Source organism: Oncorhynchus gorbuscha, linkage group LG24 (assembly GCF_021184085.1).
Source record: "Oncorhynchus gorbuscha isolate QuinsamMale2020 ecotype Even-year linkage group LG24, OgorEven_v1.0, whole genome shotgun sequence".
NCBI lineage: Eukaryota > Metazoa > Chordata > Actinopteri > Salmoniformes > Salmonidae > Oncorhynchus > Oncorhynchus gorbuscha.
The window spans coordinates 57,361,161-57,375,387 of NC_060196.1; the positions used below are offsets into that span (position 1 = coordinate 57,361,161).

At 47.4% G+C, this 14,227-nt stretch overlaps 1 protein-coding gene across 3 annotated transcripts; it reads right to left on the minus strand.

Annotated features, from left to right (window-relative positions):
• Window positions 1-1,296: 1,296 nt before the first annotated feature.
• Window positions 1,297-13,900, minus strand: tmem200b (transmembrane protein 200B). Of its 3 annotated transcripts, none has more exons than XM_046326625.1 (3): window positions 13,740-13,900; window positions 13,411-13,531; window positions 1,297-3,346 (listed from the first exon to the last, which is right to left on the minus strand). In XM_046326625.1, exon 3 carries the CDS (start codon window positions 3,312-3,314, stop codon window positions 1,959-1,961), a length of 1,356 nt encoding a protein of 451 aa, XP_046182581.1. In that variant the 5' UTR covers window positions 3,315-3,346; window positions 13,411-13,531; window positions 13,740-13,900; the 3' UTR covers window positions 1,297-1,958. The 3 variants fall into 3 exon arrangements, with proteins under 3 accessions (XP_046182581.1, XP_046182579.1, XP_046182582.1); XM_046326623.1 differs by having other exon boundaries at window positions 13,411-13,644; XM_046326626.1 differs by lacking the exons at window positions 13,411-13,531; window positions 13,740-13,900 and adding an exon at window positions 5,498-5,695.
• Window positions 13,901-14,227: the final 327 nt, after the last annotated feature.

The following is a 14,227-nucleotide window of genomic DNA, read 5'->3' on the forward strand; positions in this document are numbered from 1 at the left end:
TCCCCAACCCTATTCCAGGACTCCCCAACCCTATTCCCTATGCCAGGACTCCCCAACCCTATTCCCCATGCCAGGACTCCCCAACCCTATTCCCCATGCCAGGACTCCCCAACCATGTTCCCCATGCCAGGACTCCCCAACCCTGTTCCCTATGCCAGGACTCCCCAACCCTATTCCCTATGCCAGGACTCCCCAACCCTGTTCCCTATGCCAGGACTCCCCAACCCTATTCCCTATGCCAGGACTCCCCAACCCTATTCCCTATGCCAGGACTCCCCAACCATGTTCCTGGAGAAATACCCTCTTGCAGTGAAATCCTACAGGACGGTATCTCTCCAGGAACAGGGTTGGAGTCAAAACCTACAGGAGGGTATCTCTCCAGGAACAGGGTTGGAGTTAAAACCTACAGGAGGGTATCTCTCCAGGAACAGGGTTGGAGTTAAAACCTACAGGAGGGTATCTCTCCAGGAACAGGGTTGGAGTTAAAACCTACAGGACGGTAACTCTCCAGGAACAGGGTTGGAGTTAAAACCTATAGGACGGTAACTCTCTAGGAACAGGGTTGGAGAGCCCTGCCCTATACAGACCACTGCTTTTGACCAGAGCCCTATGAATGCAGGTCAAGAGTAGTGCACTATATAGGGAATAGGGTGTAATTTGGGACACACACTTGGTAATAACCAGGAGAAGGACAGCAAACGGACAACATAGTACGTGAAGGGATTTATTACCCATTCATAAGCCCTACATAACCCATTCATAAGCCCTACATAACCCATCCATAAGCCCTACATAACCCATCCATAAGCCCTACAGAACCCATTAACAAGCACTACATAACCCATTCATAAGCCCTGCCCTACATAACCCATTCATAAGCCCTACATAACCCATTGATAAGCCCTACATAACCCATTCATAAGCCCTACATAACCCATTGATAAGCCCTACATAACCCATTCATAAGCCCTACATAACCCATTCATAAGCCCTACATTACCAATTCATAAGCCCTACATAACCCATTCATAAGCCCTACGTAACCCATTCATAAGCCCTACATAACCCATTCATAAGCCCTACATAACCCATTAACAAGCAATACATAATACTTAATCAATGCTTATGTAGTGTTTATGAATGTGTAATGAAGTCTTTATGTAGGTAACCTTCAAATAACGTGTTATCAACCAGTCATTAACTATGTGTTTATCTGATCCACAGCCAATTAAAACATTATTCTGCATAACTATGTAGATGTAGATTACACATGACATCTGTATCACCATGCACTTGTTTTGGTCTATGGAACATGTGTTTTATTGTACTAGCTGTTATCAGAAGCACATCTGAGGCTCGCCGACAGATTTGAGTAGTTTGGTTTTTAAATAGATTACACAGTGAAGACAGTCCCTCGTTATAATGCGTTTTCCACCTCCCACATTCGGATGTGCTTGTTGTGTCCTGGAAACAAGCAATGCCTTGGCAATGAAAGACAAATTGATTCCTTCAGTGTTGCCAAGTGTCAAGTCTAACTGTCACCCAGTAAACAGACTGGGAAATGTCTCCAACGTATCTTTGACAGTATGGAGTATTGTTCCCCTCTTAAAACAGAATGTCTGCCAAACTGATCCCATTGGTCTGCAGTCCTCCAACGCTTGTGTTTATATATCCACGCCATGGGAAGTCCGAGAAACAAGGTTTCTAAAAGGTTTGTATCTTCAGATTTGGAAGCTGCTCGACACTGTGGAGAGGAATTCGGTGTTGTACATAAAAGGGTTTCTCGGGTTCAGGAGTCAGTGAAAACAGTGTTATAATCCAACAGAAAAAGCTCCTACTCCTGGTCGTCGATATATCAGCATCCATGAGGGTCTTTCTTTATTTATAAGCTGCTTTTAAAAAACAGACAGAGGACCTTGATATGGGGCCATATTGAGATATGGGGCCCTTACTGGGTCTCATTGGAAAGGCCCTGAGCCGAAACTCTTATCCCACTGAGAACACTGCTGCTCCAACTGGTCTAGCAGTCTGTCCACCGAGTCCTCCTTATTGTCCAGCTTCAGGTACCTGCGGGCACAGCCCAGGTCTAACCGGGGCCAGCTGCGATGCCTCTGTTCCTCTACGGGGGTGAGCTCCGGGGTCTCCACACATCCAACCATGTTCACACACACGTCCAAGCTGCGCTCCCTCCGCGTGGGCTTGTGCTGCACTATCTGTGGGTCCGCCCCAGGTCCCCCAGGTCGCATGGCCCCTTCCTGTAGACGTATTACAGTCTGGGGCCCGTGGGGGCCTGGGTTAGTCCTGTAGCTAAGACTGTAGGAGCGCCTGGGAAGCATGGCTGTGACCTCCGACCTCTCCCAGTCGTCCCCTCCCAGAGTGGACATGGAGCTGGCTGACACCAGACAGTTGTGGAGCTTAAAGAGGTGAGCGGGCTGGGGGTCTGGGCTGGAGCCCCCTACGCCTGGCTCACCACCGCCCCACAGCGTGTTGAAGTCTGTCTTGCTGGAGTTGCAGGAGTTGGAATGGGATGAGTGGAGGGAAGGGGTGGAGGCTGACTCCTGGTGGTGTAGAGCCTCCGTCTGTACGGTGGCCTGCTGGTACGTATAGTCAGCCCTCTCCTCCTCCTCCCTGCTGTCTCTGGTCGTCTGCAGCAGGGGCTCTGAGCTGGCCAGCTGCTGCAGACAGAGGATGTTAAGGTGGGTGGCAGGCAGACTGCTCACCCACTGGTAGTGTCTGGCCATGGAGTTGGCTGCTGACATGTCTGAGAGGTCGGCCGAGGGCACGGCCGCCGACACCGAACAGATGACGCTCTGCATCTGGGCCAGCAGCATCTGGGTCTCTCTGTCGCGGTTCTCGTACAGCACCGTGTTGGCACAGATGAGGATGAACAGCCCCACGCCCATGATGACTGGTCCCAGGAGCTTCATCCGCTCACTGTGGATCAGACTGGCTGTGGTCAGGAGTCTCTTAGCCCCCAGGTTCCAACCGGATGACTGGGGCTCAGAGACACCCTTACCTCTACCTCCTGCTGCTCTGTCCACAGAACCAGAGCCTTGTTGTCCAAGTCCAAGGAGCTGTGATGATCGGTGGGACCGGTAGGGCCAGTACCCAGCCACTGCCAGAGCCGTGCCCACCACCACCACAATGAACCCCAGCACTAGGAAGGCTCCTGGCACAGAGCGGATCCGCAGCTTGCCTTGGATCAGGCCCTCCTTCTTCTTCCGGCCCCGCAGGCTGAAACCAGACATCCGTTGGCGTGGGGAAGGAGAGCTTGGCGTTGGGCCCCCGGGGGCCCCGGCCTTCTGGGTCTTCATGGTGCGGCTCGGTCCAGCGCCCTATCGGAACACTGTGGAAGAACAGCAGGTTAATAGAAGAGACTACTAACGTGGCTTCTGCTTCCTGTATAGTTTTATACTGTTGTTGATATTGTTCACCTCTCTCCCTCCCTCCCACCCAACTCCCTCTCCCTCCCACCCACCCACTCTCCCTCTCACCCTCTCCCTCCCTCCCTCCCTCCCGCTCACCCCTCCCTCCCTCCCTCCCTCCCTCCCTCCCTCCCTCCCTCCCTCTCACCCTCTCCCTCTCACCCTCTCACCCACTCCCTCCCTCCCTTCCTCCCTCTCACCCACTCCCTCCCCCTCCCTCTCTCCCTCCCTCCCTCCCTCCCTCCCTCCCTCCCTCCCTCCCTCCCTCCCTCCCTCCCTCCCTCCCTCCCTCCCTCCCTCCCTCCCTCCACCTCAGCCTCCCTCCCAGCCTCCCTCCCTCCCTCTCAGCCTCCCTCCCTCCCTCCCTCCCTTCCTCCCTCTCAGCCTCCCTCCCTCTCTCCCTCTCTCCCTCCCTCTCAGCCTCCCTCCCACCCTCTCAGCCTCCCTCCCACCCTCTCAGCCTCCCTCCCACCCTCTCAGCCTCCCCTCCCTCCCTCCCTCCCTCCCTCCCACCGTCCCTCCCTCCCTCTCAGCCTCCCTCCCTCCCTCTCAGCCTCCCTCCCTCCCTCCATCTCTCCCTCCCTCTCCCTCCCTCCCTCCCCTCCCTCCCTCCCTCCCTCCCTCCCTCCCTCCCTTGTTTCTCTTTTTAATGTAAAGTGTGTTATGACCCCATGTTAAATGCACTTTAAATAAACTTAGACTTGACACTGCGGAAACTGCACTGTATCCTGTAAACAATGAACTCCTTTTCCTCGTAGAGACGATCGTAGGTTCTGTTCTCACTTTCATACTGCGGAAACTTTGTTGCTCTATTGTTCTCCTGTAAAAACAGCTTCTCAGGTTTTTGATATGTCACACAACCAAATGTTTCCCTGTTGAGACACTTTGTTCAAAATGTTTAATATAAGAGGGAGATAAAAGGTATTTCGTTAATGTTTTTATTCCTTTGGAGATTAACAGATTTATTACCACGTTTTGCATCACAGCAACCTTATTTTTTCTCCATTTTAATCTTCACAGAAAATCATCAAAGTTAGATAACTATTTTTAACAAACCGTTCCAAACCTTTCATGTCGTTGGCGAGCTTGTAAATTGTAAAGGTACAAACAAAACCCGGGGAAAACACTTCTCTCTCACGTGGCGTTCTACTTGAGTGCACATATGACCATAAACAAGGTGAAACAGCTTAAAACGCTTTAGCTGCAATTAAGCTGCTAAGCAACAATTCTTTTAAAACCTAGTGTCTCTAGTACCAAGATGATCTGATAACAGTCAAAACACATGAAAGTCAAGTACATTTTTAAAACGTTGATTCCTTGGGCCTCCCGAGTAGAGCAGCGGTCTAAGGTACTGCATCGCAGAGCTAGAGGAGTCACTACAGACCTTAGTGGAGCAGCGGTCTAAGGTACTGCATCGCAGAGCTAGAGGAGTCACTACAGACCTTAGTGGAGCAGCGGTCTAAGGTACTGCATCGCAGAGCTAGAGGAGTCACTACAGACCTTAGTGGAGCACTAAGGTACTTCGCAGAGCTAGAGGAGTCACTACAGACCTTAGTGGAGCAGCGGTCTAAGGTACTGCATCGCAGAGCTAGAGGAGTCACTACAGACCTTAGTGGAGCAGCGGTCTAAGGTACTGCATCGCAGAGCTAGAGGAGTCACTACAGACCTTAGTGGAGCAGCGGTCTAAGGTACTGCATCGCAGAGCTAGAGGAGTCACTACAGACCTTAGTGTAGCAGCGGTCTAAGGTACTGCATCGCAGAGCTAGAGGAGTCACTACAGACCTTAGTGGAGCAGCGGTCTAAGGTACTGCATCGCAGAGCTAGAGGAGTCACTACAGACCTTAGTGGAGCAGCGGTCTAAGGTACTGCATCGCAGAGCTAGAGGAGTCACTACAGACCTTAGTGGAGCAGCGGTCTAAGGTACTGCATCGCAGAGCTAGAGGAGTCACTACAGACCTTAGTGGAGCAGCGGTCTAAGGTACTGCATCGCAGAGCTAGAGGAGTCACTACAGACCTTAGTGGAGCAGCGGTCTAAGGTACTGCATCGCAGAGCTAGAGGAGTCACTACAGACCTGGTTTCGATCCCGGGCTGTATGACAACCAGATGTGATTGGTAGTGCCATAGGGCGACGCACTACTGGCCCAGCGTTGTCCGGGTTAGGGGAGGGTTTGGCCGGGAGGGTCTTTACTTGGCTCTTCATGCTCTAGAGACTCCTTGTGGCGAGCCAGGCGCCTGCAGGCTGACCTCAGTCCGTCAGGTGAACGGTGTTTCCTCCGACACATTGATGCGGCTGGCTTCAGGGTTAAGAGGGCGGGTGTTAAGAAGCATGATTTGGCGGGTCATGTTTCGGAGAAGGCATGGCTCGACCTTCGCCTCCCGAGACCGTTGGGGAGTTGCAGCGATGAGACCAGATCGAAATTGTGGAGAAAAAAGGGGGTAAAACACCAACAAAAATAAGAAAAACGTTAATTCCTTTGTCACATAATCAACATGTCCTGGTCATTTAACAAAACATCTTCTGCATCCCAAATCTTACCGTATTCCATACAGTGTGTTTCTTTTGACCAGAGCCATGTACAGTGAATAGAGAGCAATAGTAATGGCTCTTATTGTAGGCACCAACTCCTTATTGTAGGCACCAACTCCTTATTGTAGGCACCAACTCCTTTTTGTAGGCACCAACTCCTTTTTGTAGGCACCAACTCCTTATTGTAGGCACCAACTCCTTTTTGTAGGCACCAACTCCTTTTTGTAGGCACCAACTCCTTTTTGTAGGCACCAACTCCTTTTTGTAGGCACCAACTCCTTTTTGTAGGCACCAACTCCTTCATGGTTCATTGGACAAAGCCTATGGAAAATGAAAATAGAGTCTTTGTGGCGTTTTTGGGATAAAAAATTAGATCTTATACATTTTCTTTTGAGATCATCTTCATCAGCTAACGTCACTTTCTCTGAATTTTGAGGCATTTTTGTCATTAAAAAAACAAAACACAAAAAGACTTCATTGTCCATAAAAGTCATGTTACGTGACTGGACTAGTCTCATAGAACAAAACGTATAAGATTTCCTAAGCCCGTGTTAACCTCAGACCTTATTTTCTAAGTTTATCCCAAAAACACCATTCTTTCCTCATTCCTTTTCCCCATAGGAATGGCTAAACAGAGGTAACTCCTTTCCATTTTGTTTTTTTTTAGGACCGCAAGCAAACGAGCTTTATAGGGTGTCGTTTGGACTCAGCCTCACTGTGGCCAGATAACACAGAGAAAAACAGCAACGCTGGACTGAAATGGTGGAACTGGCACATGGTGAAGACATGTCTTTTCCACTGTTAGGTAAATATTCATACACAGAGACAGACGGGGGCCATGGGGCCACATCCTTTGGCATGAGTTCATCAAAGCACTTTAGATATGGTTTAGAATGAATGATGAAACCCGGCACAACTTCATAGGCTCCGTACTGGTCTCCCAAAGGACTTCTTTAGTCATAAACTATATGTAAATGAAGTGGCAGAGTCTGGTAGCAGCAGTTGTGATGTGTGTGTGTGTGTAGCATGAATGTGTATGTGTGTGTGTAGCATGAATGTGTATGTGTGTGTGTAGCATGAATGTGTATGTGTGTGTGTAGCATGAATGTGTATGTGTGTGTGTAGCATGAATGTGTATGTGTGTGTGTAGCATGAATGTGTATGTGTGTGTGTAGCATGAATGTGTATGTGTGTGTGTAGCATGAATGTGTATGTGTGTGTGTAGCATGAATGTGTATGTGTGTGTGTAGCATGAATGTGTATGTGTGTGTGTAGCATGAATGTGTATGTGTGTGTGTAGCATGAATGTGTATGTGTGTGTGTAGCATGAATGTGTATGTGTGTGTGTAGCATGAATGTGTATGTGTGTGTGTAGCATGAATGTGTATGTGTGTGTGTAGCATGAATGTGTATGTGTGTGTGTAGCATGAATGTGTATGTGTGTGTGTAGCATGAATGTGTATGTGTGTGTGTAGCATGAATGTGTATGTGTGTGTGTAGCATGAATGTGTATGTGTGTGTGTAGCATGAATGTGTATGTGTGTGTGTAGCATGAATGTGTATGTGTGTGTGTAGCATGAATGTGTATGTGTGTGTGTAGCATGAATGTGTATGTGTGTGTGTAGCATGAATGTGTATGTGTGTGTGTAGCATGAATGTGTATGTGTGTGTGTAGCATGAATGTGTATGTGTGTGTGTAGCATGAATGTGTATGTGTGTGTGTAGCATGAATGTGTATGTGTGTGTGTAGCATGAATGTGTATGTGTGTGTGTAGCATGAATGTGTATGTGTGTGTGTAGCATGAATGTGTATGTGTGTGTGTAGCATGAATGTGTATGTGTGTGTGTAGCATGAATGTGTATGTGTGTGTAGCATGAATGTGTATGTGTGTGTGTAGCATGAATGTGTATGTGTGTGTAGCATGAATGTGTATGTGTGTGTGTAGCATGAATGTGTATGTGTGTGTGTAGCATGAATGTGTATGTGTGTGTAGCATGAATGTGTATGTGTGTGTGCATGAAGTATGAATGTGTATGTGTGTGTAGCATGAATGTGTATGTGTGTGTGTAGCATGAATGTGTATGTGTGTGTGTAGCATGAATGTGTATGTGTGTGTGTAGCATGAATGTGTATGTGTGTGTGTAGCTGTGTATGTGTGTGTGTAGCATGAATGTGTATGTGTGTGTGTAGCATGAATGTGTATGTGTGTGTGTAGCATGAATGTGTATGTGTGTGTGTAGCATGAATGTGTATGTGTGTGTGTAGCATGAATGTGTATGTAGCATGAATGTGTATGTGTGTGTGTAGCATGAATGTGTATGTGTGTGTGTAGCATGAATGTGTATGTGTGTGTGTAGCATGAATGTGTATGTGTGTGTGTAGCATGAATGTGTATGTGTGTGTGTAGCATGAATGTGTATGTGTGTGTGTAGCATGAATGTGTATGTGTGTGTGTAGCATGAATGTGTGTGTGTGTAGCATGAATGTGTATGTGTGTGTGTAGCATGAATGTGTATGTGTGTGTGTAGCATGAATGTGTATGTGTGTGTGTAGCATGAATGTGTATGTGTGTGTGTAGCATGAATGTGTATGTGTGTGTGTAGCATGAATGTGTATGTGTGTGTGTAGCATGAATGTGTATGTGTGTGTGTAGCATGAATGTGTATGTGTGTGTGTAGCATGAATGTGTATGTGTGTGTGTAGCATGAATGTGTATGTGTGTGTGTAGCATGAATGTGTATGTGTGTGTGTAGCATGAATGTGTATGTGTGTGTAGCATGAATGTGTATGTGTGTGTGTAGCATGAATGTGTATGTGTGTGTGTAGCATGAATGTGTATGTGTGTGTAGCATGAATGTGTATGTGTGTGTAGCATGAATGTGTATGTGTGTGTGTCTGTGTATTTCCAGTTCAAGGGTTCAGCAGTCTGATGGCTTGTAGATAGAAACTGTCTCTGAGCCTGTTGGTATGAGGCATCATGCTCCGATACTGTCTGTCTGACGGTAATGGAGAGAACTGGCTGGTGGCTGGGATGTGTGGGGTCCTTGATGATGCTGCGTGCATTCCTCAGGTATCGTTATGATTAGATGTCCTGGGTGGGTGGGAGCACGGTCCCAGTGATGTCCTGGGCCATCTTCACCACCCACTGGAGGGCCTTGCGGTCGTGGAATGAATAATTCTCCTACCAGGCCGTGATGCAACCGGTCAGGAGACACTCAATTGCGCAGTGGTAGTATTTGGAGAGGACCGGGGTGACATCCTGAATTTCTTCAGCCCCCTTAGGAAGTAGAGACGGTGTTGCGCCCTGTTGACAAGAGTGGTGGTATTGTCGGTACATGACAAGTCTTCTGTGATGTGGACACCGAGGAACTTAAAACTTGTGACTCTTTCTACTGCAGTTCCATTGATATGGAGTCTCAGAGCGAGGGTACTGGAGTCTCAGAGCGAGGGTACTGGAGTCTCAGAGCGAGGGTACTGGAGTCTCAGAGCGAGGGTACTGGAGTCTCAGAGCGAGGGTACTGGAGTCTCAGAGCGAGGGTACTGGAGTCTCAGAGCGAGGGTACTGGAGTCTCAGAGCGAGGGTACTGGAGTCTTCTGGAGTCTCAGAGCGAGGGTACTGGAGTCTTCAGAGCGAGGGTACTGGAGTCTTCAGAGCGAGGGTACTGGAGTCTTCAGAGCGAGGGTACTGGAGTCTTCAGAGCGAGGGTACTGGAGTCTTCAGAGCGAGGGTACTGGAGTCTTCAGAGCGAGGGTACTGGAGTCTTCAGAGCGAGGGTACTGGAGTCTTCAGAGCGAGGGTACTGGAGTCTTCAGAGCGAGGGTACTGGAGTCTTCAGAGCGAGGGTACTGGAGTCTTCAGAGCGAGGGTACTGGAGTCTTCAGAGCGAGGGTACTGGAGTCTTCAGAGCGAGGGTACTGGAGTCTCAGAGCGAGGGTACTGGAGTCTCAGAGCGAGGGTACTGGAGTCTTCAGAGCGAGGGTACTGGAGTCTCAGAGCGAGGGTACTGGAGTCTCAGAGCGAGGGTACTGGAGTCTTCAGAGCGAGGGTACTGGAGTCTTCAGAGCGAGGGTACTGGAGTCTTCAGAGCGAGGGTACTGGAGTCTTCAGAGCGAGGGTACTGGAGTCTTCAGAGCGAGGGTACTGGAGTCTTCAGAGCGAGGGTAGTCCCTACTGTGGAATGTAATTTACAACACTACTTCGAATCCCATCCTCATTTAGTTTGGCTTATTTGACCTCAGTGGAGACGCAGGGCTGGTTTTGACAGCCACTACATCCTAAATGGCACCCTAATGCACTATAAATGGAATAGGGTGCAATTTGGGACACAACAAAACAGCAATTCAGTTCAGTCAGAGATGTGGATCAGAATTCTGTTTTCAATGATCGATTTAGGCCCTGTGCACACTCAGATTGTACAACTGATGCACAACACATTACGGCCCTGTGCACACTCATGTTGTACAACACATTGAGGCCCTGTGCACACTCAGGATGTGCAACACATTTGACACAATAATTGTGATGCAACAGAGAGTTTGGTATGAACCACTATGCCTACAAAATAATTGTTTACACAATGTTTGTGTAGGGCCTAATATTTTTTTTGTGTAGAAAAACAACCATTGTGTAAAAAATGAGTTGAACTTGTGTCCAGACCAGAGAGGTACAGGTTCAAATGCCATCTGGGTGATCTGGATAGTTAAAGATGCACTATGCAGAAATCGCTCCACCATTTCCTGGTTGTTAAAATTCTAATAGTTCACCTAATTTTACAAAACTTTGGGTTTTACAAAACCCAAAGTAAAAGACGCAAAAACAAAACATTAGGACGGGAATTGTAGAAATAGAGCACATAGAATAGCTCTACCGCTTCTTAGGCGTGCGTTCAATGCGAATGACAGATCTATAACTAACATTTCTATGTGAATTTGGTCTGGTTGCCCAAAAGTGTACAAATAGCAGCTTTAAAATCATGTACGGCTGCTAATTCCACTCTCACTGAGAATAGTTCCCTGGCTGCGTGAAGAAAGAACATTCCTTCTAGTTGCCTGGCTACCTGGAGCAAGAACATTCCCTCTAGTTGCCTGGCTACCAGGAGCAAGAACATTCCCTCTAGTTGCCTGGCTACCTGGAGCAAGAACATTCCCTCTAGTTGCCTGGCTACCAGGAGCAAGAACATTCCCTCTAGTTGCCTGGCTACCTGGAGCAAGAACATTCCCTCTAGTTGCCTGGCTACCTGGAGCAAGAACATTCCCTCTATTTGCCTGGCTACCTGGAGCAAGAACATTCCCTCTAGTTGCCTGACTACCTGGAGCAAAAACATTCCCTCTAGTTGCCTGGCTACCAGGAGCAAAAACATTCCCTCTAGTTGCCTGGCTACCTGGAGCAAGAACATTCCCTCTATTTGCCTGGCTACCTGGAGCAAAAACATTCCCTCTAGTTGCCTGGCTACCAGGAGCAAAAACATTCCCTCTAGTTGCCTGGCTACCTGGAGCAAGAACATTCCCTCTAGTTGCCTGGCTACCTGGAGCAAAAACATTCCCTCTAGTTGCCTGGCTACCAGGAGCAAAAACATTCCCTCTAGTTGCCTGGCTACCTGGAGCAAAAACATTCCCTCTAGTTGCCTGGCTACCAGGAGCAAGAACATTCCCTCTAGTTGCCTGGCTACCTGGAGCAAAAACATTCCCTCTAATTGCCTGGCTACCTGGTGCAAAAACATTCCCTCTAGTTGCCTGGCTACCAGGAGCAAAAACATTCCCTCTAGTTGCCTGGCTACCTGGAGCAAAAACATTCCCTCTAGTTGCCTGGCTACCAGGAGCAAGAACATTCCCTCTAGTTGCCTGGCTACCAGGAGCAAGAACATTCCCTCTAGTTGCCTCGCTACCTGGAGCAAAAACATTCCCTCTTGTTGCCTGGCTGCCAGGAGCAAAAACATTCCCTCTTGTTGCCTGGCTACCTGGAGCAAAAACATTCCCTCTAGTTGCCTGGCTACCAGGAGCAAAAACATTCCCTCTAGTTGCCTGGCTACCTGGAGCAAAAACATTCCCTCTAGTTGCCTGGCTACCTGGAGCAAAAACATTCCCTCTAGTTGCCTGGCTACCAGGAGCAAAAACATTCCCTCTAGTTGCCTGGCTACCAGGAGCAAGAACATTCCCTCTAGTTGCCTGGCTACCAGGAGCAAGAACATTCCCTCTAGTTGCCTGGCTACCTGGAGCAAAAACATTCCCTCTTGTTGCCTGGCTGCCAGGAGCAAAAACATTCCCTCTTGTTGCCTGGCTGCCAGGAGCAAAAGCATTCCCTCTAGTTGCCTGGCTGCCTGGAGCAAGAACTATCCCTCTGCTCATATGGCCACTGATCATAAATGAGTGAGGCAAACCAGACCTCACCTTTCATTTGCTAGCTGTTTTTTCCACTCTCACTTTTAATGAGTCAGGTACAAGCAGTACTACATGACAGTGGAATAAACTTAATATTTTGTTTAAATTATATAAGAGATGTATTAAGTTATATAATTATCAGGTAAAGTGACTTTGGTCCCAAGACAGCCTCTTATAGCATGGAGAGAATAGGAACGTACCTTTGACAGTCCACTCTCAAAATGTAAGTCACGTGACCGTTTCTGCGTTTTTACTGTTTCTCTTAATTCCCCTCTTGGTAATCGACAAAACACTCAGGGCAATATTCTTCTACTGAATCCTGTTCCTAGGCATGTATGACGCACGGTAAATAATTATTTTGATGATTTCCAAGCTCATTGACTATGCAAAAGAGGTCCACATACTATTTAGGAGTAGGTCCATGCGTCGTGCTTGCAATATCCTTCCGTTATTATCTACATGTTTTATCTGCACTGATTAGCTTACAAATATTGCGTGCAAAAACGCTATTATGCGCACTCCAAATGAACTATATAATACTCGACTACTTTATCAATTAACTGTATAATAAATTGAGTACAATATACCTTGAAGACCCATATTGGGATCATGTTACAGATATCCAACCCCCCTTGCAAATAACGGTTTTATATCGGTCGCGTCATAGCAGGCTACCGGGGAGAAAACGATGGAGCGCTGCTACATTCCTTCAGTCCATTGCCCAGTCTCATTGTGCACTGGTCAGGGTTTGCGGGGAAAATGTAATCTTGTTTTTATTTCCTCTAAATTACAGATCAAATCTCCCAAATATCATACAGTTGAAATAGGCTAATAGGTGAGGGGAAACCAGACAGTGACAGCTTCACTGATTGTCTCGAACTTCAGTAGGTGCACGGTGTCAAAATATTTTTTACCTTCTGACCTACCAGAAAAGTCTACATTTAACGTGAATTGTCTGAAGTTGGCGCTCTCCTCCAAAGATTCCGCTACACTGTAACAATAATCTGTCCACAACCAGTTGAGTGATGATAGCCTACTTTTGAATGTTTATACCGGGTAAAAGTTATAGTCTACTTGCCTTTGACGCAGAATTCTTCGGTTATATTCATTGTCCCCCGACACATATCGATACAGTATCGTTTGGTTTGTTCTGTCATGTAGCCTTAGGATCTTGTCCGTGAAGAAGCAATTTAATTAGCCTATAATTTAAACCAAAACGGAAGGATCAAGGATGAGTGTGGTTCTGCTGCTCGCCGTCTCCTATAAAACTCTCTTATTCAATACGTTTTCTAGATATCCTTGTCGTTCGTTACTGGGGAGAAGAAAAAAAAGCATTTTCAAAAGCATTAGCCAAAAATGACGCTACATGTGGCCGCCCTCCTCACAAGACAGACGGAACATTCCCACCTCTACTTTTCTTTGACGCTTCCATTCCTTCTCCAGCCGTGATGCTATGCGCACTGCACTTCCGTGGAAATGGAGCAGTGGAGCAGGCTGCTCTTCAAGGATTATTCCATATGCGCACTGTTGACTGACTGACCGACGATCTTAATCGTAGCCAACCATTAGAAATGGTCTCAAACATATTTAAATATGGAAGGCTAAACTCATTTATAATTGGTGGTCAAGTTGTTGTGCCTGGTAATTCGATCAGATTTATATGCCAATTCAGTATGGCCCTACAATTTGTAATGAACTTTAATTGCTGCAATTGATGTGATAATTGAAACCAAAACATTGGAAAGGAATATATTTTATTCCCATGGTTACTCATTGCTATTTACCATTGCTAGTGAGGGCATTTCTGTTAGCATGAATACAGGACTGTCAAATTACTGCCATCTTGTGGCTAAGGGGCAATTACCCCAGACCTTTATGGTCCACCATAGAGCCCC